Source organism: Chrysochloris asiatica, unplaced genomic scaffold, assembly GCF_000296735.1.
Source record: "Chrysochloris asiatica unplaced genomic scaffold, ChrAsi1.0 scaffold00090, whole genome shotgun sequence".
Lineage (NCBI taxonomy): Eukaryota > Metazoa > Chordata > Mammalia > Afrosoricida > Chrysochloridae > Chrysochloris > Chrysochloris asiatica.
In genome coordinates this window covers 9,842,900-9,852,605 of record NW_006408608.1, presented here as the reverse complement: position 1 = coordinate 9,852,605, position 9,706 = coordinate 9,842,900, and the positions used below count along the sequence as shown (strand labels likewise).

Sequence of the window (9,706 nt, the reverse complement as noted above, 5' to 3'; positions counted from 1 at the left end):
CTCCTCCAATTAAATTATTCTACAGCAAAAGTATCTCGAAAGGTATCTTGCAAGTGAGTAAGGAAGACCATAGAAGAATTGAAGCATTTCAGTTATGGTGTTGGAGGTGAATATTGAATGTACCATGGGCTGCCAAAAGAACAAACAGATTCGTGTTGGAAGAAGTGCAGCCAGAGTGCTGCTTGGAGGCCAGGATGGCCAAACTTTGTCTCTCATACTTTGGACATATTGTCAGGAGGGACCAATCACTGGAGAAGGATATCATGTTTGGTAAGGTGGAGGATCAGAGAAAAAGAAGAAGACCCCCGATGAGATGGATTGGCCAAGTGGCAGCATCGATGGACTCAGGTGTGGTAACAGTAGTGAGGTTGGCCCAAGATTGGCAGTGTTTCATTCTGCTGTGCATAAGGTTGCTATGGGTCGGTACCGACTCGATGGCACGTAACAACAACAACATTAGGATTTGAAATGGACTCAAACACGAATGATGATGAAGATGCGGCATGGCTGAGCATTTCTGAATGTTTTGTTCTGTTACACAAAAAGGTTGCCCTGAGTTGGAGCTGATCAAACAGCAATTTACAACGTAAGAATTTGTAGTGTTGTGTGAGACTTTTTTTTTTTTTTTTTAACTTTTATTATGAAGAATTTTAAACATATGCAAAAGTAGACAGAATACTATATCAAAGCTGCTGTTGCTTCTCTCATCGCCCAATTTCAACAGCTATTCAACTCTTACTCAATCTTGTTTCATCTGTGCCCCGTTCACTTTCTCTGTTGTTTTAAATCAATTCCCCCATAAATAACTCAGTGTGTAATTCTAAAGGAAAAGACTTTTTTGTTGTTTTAACATAATACAATACTGTTATACCTAAAAATATGACCAATTCCTAGATAACATCATATATCCAGTGTTCACATTTTTCAGTTGTTTTATTTACTGTATGTGTTGTGGTTTTTTTTTTTGTTTGAATCAGATTTCAAAAGTTCCTCACATTGTAATTGTTTGTCTTTTAAATCTCTTTGAATCTGTAGACTCTCTCTTTCATTTTTTTTTTTCCTTGTAATTTGGTACATATTAAAACCAGAGATTCAAAGAAACCTATTGTGCCAAGTCACATTCTGACTCTCTTTCACAGAGCAGAACCATCGCAACTGTGTAAATCTTTATGGAAGCACACTGCCACATCTTTCTCCCATGGAGCAGCTGATGGGTTCAAACTGCCAACCTTTTGGTTAGCAGTCACACACTTTACCCACATTTTAACCACATGTCACCGATTCATCCTTTTTTTTTTGAACTTTAGTTTTACATTTATTCCATCGTATATCATCTCATTGCCATGGTTCCAATCCCCTCATCTACCAACCAAAGGGTATATCCTAGATACCCGCCCCCTACACTTCCCCCCACCCCAGTTTTCGGCCCACAGTCCCTTTTCCTCTCTGGATCCAAAGTCCCCAGCTGCTTCATCACTCCACATTGTCTTCTCTGTCTCCATCTCAGGCATCTCTGTTTCTCTGGGTAGGGTCCCGCTCTCGGCTCTTCTCCGTTGATGGTCCCAGTGACCTCCGCTGCTAGACTGGAGAATTAATCACTCCCTTCCTTGTTACAAACGTCTACCTTTGCATTTCCAACCCTTATAATCCATCCTGATAAGCATTATTCACTACAGTATCATGAGTTACCCATCTGTATTTCCTTTCATCAGTTCTGCCCAGACAGATTGAATAGTACCCACTAGAGATTCTGCCTTCCTCCATGCCCCCTAGCACTAGATTCCCTCTTGAAAGCTTGTAAGCCAGTCACGTCTTGCCTTTGTAGTCTCCCCCCTCCCCATTTGAGTATCCAATGACCAAGTTGCCCATATCCGTCCACTCTGTGTGTGGAGGGGCGATTCATCCATTTAAAGTATATAGATGGAATGGTTTTGAGTCTATTCACAAGGTTGTGCTATCAACACCACAATCAATTTTCAAACATTTTCATAACTCCAGAAGAAACCCCATACTCATTAGGAGTCACTCCCAATTTTCCCACCTCCAAACCACTGCTATTGTTAGGTGCCATTGAGTATATAGAACAAAACACTGCCCTGTCTGGTGCCATCCTCATAACTGCTGCTACGTTTCAGCCCATTCCTGCTGCCACTGTGCCAATACATACCATTGGGGATCTCTCTCTTTTTTGCTTTACCAAGCGTGATGTCCTTCTCCAGGGAGTGATTCCTCCTGATAATATGTCCAAAGTACGAGAGACAGAGTCTGGCCATCTTGGCTTCTAAGGAGCATACTGACAGCACTTCTTCCAATACAGATTTGTTTGTTCTTCTGGTAGCCCATGGTACCTTTAATATTCTCCTCCAGCACCATAACTCAAATGCATCAAATTCTTCTGTGGTCTTCCTTATTCACGGTCCAACTTTCACATGCATATGAGGTTATTGAAAATCCCATGGCTTGGGTCAGGCTCACTTTAGTTCTCAAACTGACATCTTGGCTCTTCCAACACTTTAAAGAGGTCTCGTGTAGCATATTTACCTAATGCAGTACATTGTTTGATTTCTTGACTGCTGCTTCCATGATTGTTGATGACAGATCCAAGCAGAATGAAGTCTTTGACAGCTTGAACCTTTTCTCCATTTGTCATGATGTTGTTTATTGGTCTAGTGGTGAGGATTTTTGTTTTCTTTACATTGAGGTACAAACCATACTGAAGGCTGTGCTCTTTGATCTTCATCAGTAAGTATTTTAAGTCCTCTTCATTTTCAGCAACAAGGTTGTTATCATCTGCATGTCACAGGTTGTTAATGAATCGTCTTCTAATCCTGATGCCACTGCTTCTTAACTAACCTACCTTCAATATCTATAGAATTGCCTCCTCTGGACATTTAAATGCCTTTGAAGTATTTATGGAGACATAGACAAGGAGCCCTAGTAATGGAGTGAGTTACATGTTGGAGTACTAACCTCAAGGCCAGCAGTTTGAATCTGCCAGCTGCTCCGTGGGAGTAAGATGAGACTTGCTGCTCTCATAAAGATTTATAACCTCAGAAACCCTATACAGGGTCGCCATGAGTCGAAACCGAATCGATGGCATACAACCAACCAACCATCCAACAATATTAGACAAAACCCATCAAGCCAATAGCTTACCGGCCAGTCATTTCTAAACATATTTGGTATGAAGGATGTTCATATTTTTCAGCATTCTCTTTATTTGCTTTTAGAAGGAAGCTTCAAAAAATTCATGAAAAAATGGAATTTAAAGATAATGAATTTTTTTCCATGAACTTTTTGAAGCTACCCCATATTGGTTTAATCGTTCATAGATGAGTGTAGGTTCCCAATGGAAGTATTTTTTTATTCATTGTGATTTTTTTGTTTTATAATCAGGAAAAAAATATCATGTTTTAAAATATAAAAGTTAATCATGTATCCTGTGAGTCTTTCAAACAAATACACAGTTCACTCCTTCACACCACCTCAGAGATGACCACAGTCAAGAGTTTCCCAGATATTTGTGCCTTGTGTATATGGACACAAATAGTACCTACCACACTGTGGGTTAATACACCAGACTGCAAAGCCAATTGAACTACAAGGTCCGGTGGTTCAAGCTCACCAGCTGCTCCTCGGAAACCCTATGCAGGGTCGCTGTGGGTCGGAATCGACTCAGCGGCACTTAACAACAACAACAACTTATTTGTTTACTAACAGTGGGATTACAATATACATTTTATTCTGTTGTTTTCTTTTTCTCTTTATTACTGTAGGACATTTCCCACATCTTCCCATAGACCTGCCATACTTAATTTATTGCTCCATCATATTGCATTTTGGGATGTCTGGTCATTGATGTAGTCAGCATCCTGTTTTTAAAAGGAGTTTTGACTTACTCTGGAACGCCACAGCAGTGGAGCCAGTTAGCACATGACTCTGCTGACTTGACTTCAGGCTCTGGCCTGAAAGTATGTCCACCAGATCATTGTTCAGATGATCTGGAAGTCAAACAGGTCATTGGAAGAACATCATGGTAGACTATTTTCCTTTGTTGTCGGACTACTGTTTCTCTCTTGCACAAGACACAGAAATAAAATGATGTCATTTGAATTGTTTCTCTTGATGTCTCTGGCACTGGTACATATTGTTTTGTATATTGTTTTGTAGAATGAGGTGCTGTGACGCTTGGCTGAAGGAACACTGCTCTAGATGTAGAAATTACAGGAATATTCTGCTTTTGCTGACGTAAAATGAAAGTTGCTTTGGAAAGTAGCCTCCATGTTAGTTTGCCTTGCGACTCACCTCCTGTTCATAGAAACTAACTGCACAAGATAATTATAATTTGCTTTTAATGTGAATTTGGTTCCAGTCCATTGAAGCTTTTGTTCACATCTAATGGAGTCCTGGTGTGGTGCTGTGGGATAAAATACTGGACCCCAAGGTTGGTTTGAACCGCAAGGTCAGCAGTTCAAACCCACCAGCCACTCCTTGAGTCGGAACCGACTCGATGGCATTTAACAACAACAACAGTGGAGTACTTTGGGTAAGGCTAGTGGCGGCTGAAGGTGAGGGTCTTTAAATGTTTTGCTTAAACAGGAAGTTAAAATTTTTGCTAATTTAGAACTTTTTTCTAAAGCATGAAGTAATAACTTAACAGTGTTTCTCAGCCTTTAATGGACACAGGAGTCACTTGGGGATCTTTTAAAGTGCAGGCTTTGATTCTGTAGGACCGCAGGGCTTGGGATTCTGTATTTCAAACTAGCTCAGCCACACTGAGTCCCAGAAACCTAGCATTGTGTCCCTTTCAAGATAATTCTTCCTGCCTGGCTGTGATTTTTTTTCTCCCTTGCATGTTTCTATTTCAGAGCTTGGATTATGACCGCTGTATCAATGACCCTTACCTGGAAGTTTTGGAAACCATGGATAATAAGGTGAGTCCCACAGTTCTTGATCTCTCGGGACTGGACATATCTTAGGCAAACTTCTCTTCCTGTTCTAAATAGTCTAGTAAAGACTCTTACTACCCTTGGCAATCGAACCCTTTTTCGAGATAACAGCACATATCCCGTAGACTTTCCTCCTGCTAGTCTGAGCACCGTTGGTGAACCTGGTCCAACCCCTGACAGTTACATTGTAAAGAGCTCCATGAATGTGCTTCAACCTCACTATGCTTGCAGACCCTGTGGCCTTTAGTCTAGAACTGAGTATTCCTTCCACTTTGCCATCAGAACTCTGTCAAACTGAATCATTTTTTTTCTGTGTGAACAGAAAGGTCGAAGGTATGAGGCGGTGAAGTGGATAGTGGTGTTTGCCATTGGAGTCTGCACTGGGCTGGTGAGCAGATTGGGGTGTGGCCAGGTGGGAGGCCAAAGGGGTTGGGGGAGTGGAGTCCAGAGGATAAACTTGGGTCTGACAAAGGAGTCATGTGTCATTGTAATCGAGCTTGACCTTTCTTTCCCAGCCCTCTTTTATGTTGGTTATCTTGACAGCACTTCAGACTTCCATTGCCTTTACCTTTAGCCTTGTGAATTGATAGTAAGCTCTTTAGCCATGGTGCTCTTTAAATACTCACAGGTTGGGTCTAGCCTTAGCTCCTACGTTGTGATTGCGTTCCTACCAGAGAGCTAGCAGGGTACACAGTTGAAGTAGCGGTCACTCTAGCAGGAAAAGGCAAAGGAGTAGGAACAAAATATTGAGCAGTAGCCCCTGCCCTTTAGTATAATGTGCCAGTCAGCAGACCAGGACCCCATGGGTCTCTGAATCCACTGGGCTGTCCTGGGTTTCTCCCTACATGTGGCTAATTTTGTCTGCAAGTTAGAGCTGGCAGTGTAGCTGGAGGAATCTGCCAGAATGAACAGTGGTACTCCTAGGTTCAGTGAGCTCACAGAGAAATCACAGATGGAAGAAGAGAGTGAAACGTTGCCAATGATGATATCAGAAAAGTTCTGTAAACGTAACTGCTGACTTGACATTTTTTCAGCATAAAGCAGAGAAGCTGGACAATTTACTAGCAACCTATCACAGTGAGGCACATCAGATCTGATATTCCATCCATCCATTGTTGGATAATCAGTCAGTTGCCTTCAAGTCAGCTTTGACTCATGGCAGCTGTTTGTTGGAGTAGAACAGTACTCAGTAGGGTTTTCAGTGGCTGATTTTTCAGAAGTAGATTGCCAAGACTTTCTTCCGCGGCACCTTTTAGGTGTACTCTAACCACTGGCCTTTCAGTTGGCAGCCAGGAGCATTATCCATTTGCCCTACCAGGGACTCCAGCGTTAGAATATAAATGCCTGTATATTTTTGTTTGTCACCTTTTTCTCTAGACTTGAACAAAAGCCCCATACTTCATTCTACATGATGTATCAGTAAAACGTAAACACGTATTTAACATAATAATACAGCCACAAGGGCCAACCACAATTTTTATTTTCGTAGTACTTGTCAACTTTTCACTGTAACAGATCCAGAGGTAAAAGCACATCTTACTAGGTAAGACTAATGGCTTTCAGAAGGCCTCCGTGTAATATTCTGGTGGATACCATTGTGAAGGGAACTTGAGCATATTTGTCTGTTTTGCTTATATGTGTTTCTTGGTGCAACTTTCCCAGTCATAAGCATAGTCATTAGCCATCTAGTTATTAGTCATTCTGCTTATTTCATATCAAACTCATGCCAACTGCCATTTATCAATGCTAACAGTAGTAACTCTGCGCCCACATATGATACAAAGGCTGACCCACCGCCTTCAGGTAGCAACCAGCTCCACCTGTTCTGACTCTCTTAGCCTCTGATCTGTCGTTACTCATTGCTTGGCTATTAAAAAGCTTCTGGGCGTTGGCACGATGGATGGTCAAAGTTAGAGGCACAAAGCCTTTGATCCTGAACCTACAAAGTCAGAAGTCTTTTTTGCTCTCCTTGAAACCCTTAGGTGAGTACAATAATGGAACACTGGTTATTTTTCCTTGTGTGCCAGAATTGGTGGTGGTGGTAAGTGCCATCAGCTCTCATAGAAACCCTATATAGGGTTTCTGAGGAGTGACTCGTGAGTTTGAACAGCCGATCTTGCAGTGCAAACCCACCTTTGAGGTCCACTACTTAAGACTTCTAAAATAATAATGGCAACATGAAAAAAACAGATAACCTTAACTAAATCTTGACTGTCAAAGGACTTTCCCCCATCCAGATACATAATCAGAGTCCTGGTGTGGTGCTGCAGGATAAGCACCAGACTGCTAGCCACAAGGTCAGCAGTTCAACCCCACCAGCCACTCCTTGAGAACCCTATAAGGGGTCACTATGAGTTGGAACCGACTTGACGGCACCTAATAACAACCAATCACCGAGTCCCTGGTGGTGTGATGATGAGGAGCTTGGCTGCTAACTGAAAGTGCCACCTGCCACTCAGCAGGACAAAGATGTGGCTGTCTGCTTCTGTCCAGCCTTAGAAGCCCTGGGGGACAGTTCTTCTCTGTCCTGTAGGGTCACTATGAGTCAGCATCTGCTTTGGTTTTGGTTTTACATGCTTGTCCAACTGAGTATCACTGAAGACACTTTTGGAATCTTCCTTTTGAAACTGCTTCAGGAAGTTCCTCATACAACTCATTATTCATCCTGTTGATCATGAATAGGTAGTCTTCCTTGGTCTCACATCTTCTGCGTTCTTTCCTCTTGGTTGTATTTTGCTTAAGTCTCTCCTTAGCCGGCCTCCCTTCCATTGTTCTTGGAAGAAGGATGGAGCAGGAAGTGCCTCAAAAGCCTGAGTAACGAACAGAAAGTTCACTCATGCACTGCTGGCTGGTAACATGGTATGCTTAGCCAGTCACTTATAAGTACAGTGGGGACACAGGCTCCTTTCCAGAGAAGTGGCTGTCGTGTCCCCGGGAGTGAGCTTGTGTGAGGACCTCTTGTTCTTCACAGGTGGGTCTCCTTGTGGATTTTTTTGTGCGGCTCTTCACCCAGCTCAAGTTTGGAGTGGTACAAACCTGTATCCTTCTCATGGTTCCTGCTGGTCCTGGAACTTCACTGGTCGCCGAGATTCTCTTGTCTAGAAATGGTCTTAACAGTAAACATGGTCTTTGGAGGGCTGTTTTTTATTAGCCATTCAGCTTTATAAGGAGCGCTGGTAGCATAGTGGTTACGAATCGGGCTGCAAACCGCAAGGTCAGTGGTTCAAAACTACCAGCAGTTCCGTGGGAGAAAGGTGAGGCTTTCTGCTCCCATAAAGATACAGCCTCGGAAACCCTGTGCAGGGTCGTTATGAGTCTGAACCGACTCCATGGCACATAAGCACCACCACCACCATTAAACTTTATGGTTTTTAATGATCATTGGAGCTCACAAAAGAAAACTCTTGTAAGTAGAGAGATACTCACCATGTTCGAGGTTGGCAAGGCACAAATACCATAAATCGATAAAATCAATGTAATTACACACACAGAAAAAAAATCCCAGTAGAATTTATCTTAGAACTTTTGAAACTTCTCTCTCAAAATTTGTATGGACAAGTAAAAGACCAAAAATAGTCAAAACCGCTTTGAACAAGCAAGGGGACCTTGCCCTACTATATGTCAAGACTTAGAAAATACAAGCTCTGGTGCTTGACACAGGAATACCCAGTTGTACCAATGGGAAAACAGAAAGTCAGAGATTGGCCCATGCAGACTTGAGACATTTGGTGAATGATAGAGTGTGTGTTGTAAGTCAGTGAGGAAGGGATGGATCATTCAACACAAGATGCCACGGCATTTGTTGTCCCAGATTTCTACTTTATGTTATAAATAAGCATAAATCCTCAATGGATTGAAGATGGAAATAGACAAAGTAAAAATTTTAAGAGATGCTTTGATGACAAAGGAATCCTGGTGGCGTAGTGATTAAGTGCTTAGCTGCTAACCGAAAGGTTGGTGGTTTGAACCCAGCAGCCACTGCATGGAGAAAGCTGTGGCCGTCTGCTTTCATGGCGATGACTTCCTTGGAAACCCTGTGGGGCAGTTCTTCGTCTGACTGGGCTGCTGTGAGTGTAAATCACCTTGATGCCAGCCTTGGGAACCCTGTGGAGCAGTTCTCTGTCCGGTTGGGATGCTGTTAGTAGAAATCACCTTGACAGCAGCTTGGTTTTGAATATGATGACAAGAGTATGGAGTGATTTCTTAAGCAAAACCCCACAAGGCAGAAATTATAAAGAAAAAGCTTGATAAACATGACCACATCAAAGTAAATACTCTTTATCAAAACAATTGAGAGCCTAAACAGTAGCAGTAACAATAAAGCACCCAAACAAAGTAAAAAGCCAGTCCATAACCGGGACTGTTGTTTGATATGCATACGAGAGACCAATAATTCGTATCTAGAGTACAGGAAGAACTCCTGCAACTCGGTTATTGTTGTTAGGTGCCATTGAGTCGGTACCGACTCATAGTGACCTTATACACAGCAGAACGAAACACTGCCCGATCCTGGGCCAACCTCACTACAGTTGCCACGCTTGAGTCCATCGATGCTGCCACCTGGCCAATCCATCTCGCTGGGGCTCTTTCTCTTTTTCTCTGACCCTACACCTTACCAAACATGATATCCTTCTCCAGTGACTGGTCCCTCCTGACAATATATCTGAAGTATGAGAGACCAAGTTTGGCCATCTTGGCCTCCAGGGAGCACTCTGGCTGTACTTCTTCCAAAATGGATCTATTGGTTCTTTTGGCAG

General features: G+C 42.5%; 1 protein-coding gene across 2 annotated transcripts in view; it reads left to right on the top strand.

Annotated features, from left to right (window-relative positions):
* Window positions 1-9,706, top strand: part of CLCN6 (chloride channel, voltage-sensitive 6) — a 52,072-nt gene that overhangs the window by 16,374 nt on the left and 25,992 nt on the right. Inside the window, exons 3-5 of one of the 2 annotated variants that reach the window (XM_006866381.1) lie at window positions 4,869-4,934; window positions 5,272-5,337; window positions 7,921-7,987. In XM_006866381.1, coding sequence (XP_006866443.1) covers window positions 4,869-4,934; window positions 5,272-5,337; window positions 7,921-7,987 — 199 coding nt within the window. The remainder of the gene's footprint in view (window positions 1-4,868; window positions 4,935-5,271; window positions 5,338-7,920; window positions 7,988-9,706) is intronic. The other variant, XM_006866382.1, reaches the window with a different exon arrangement.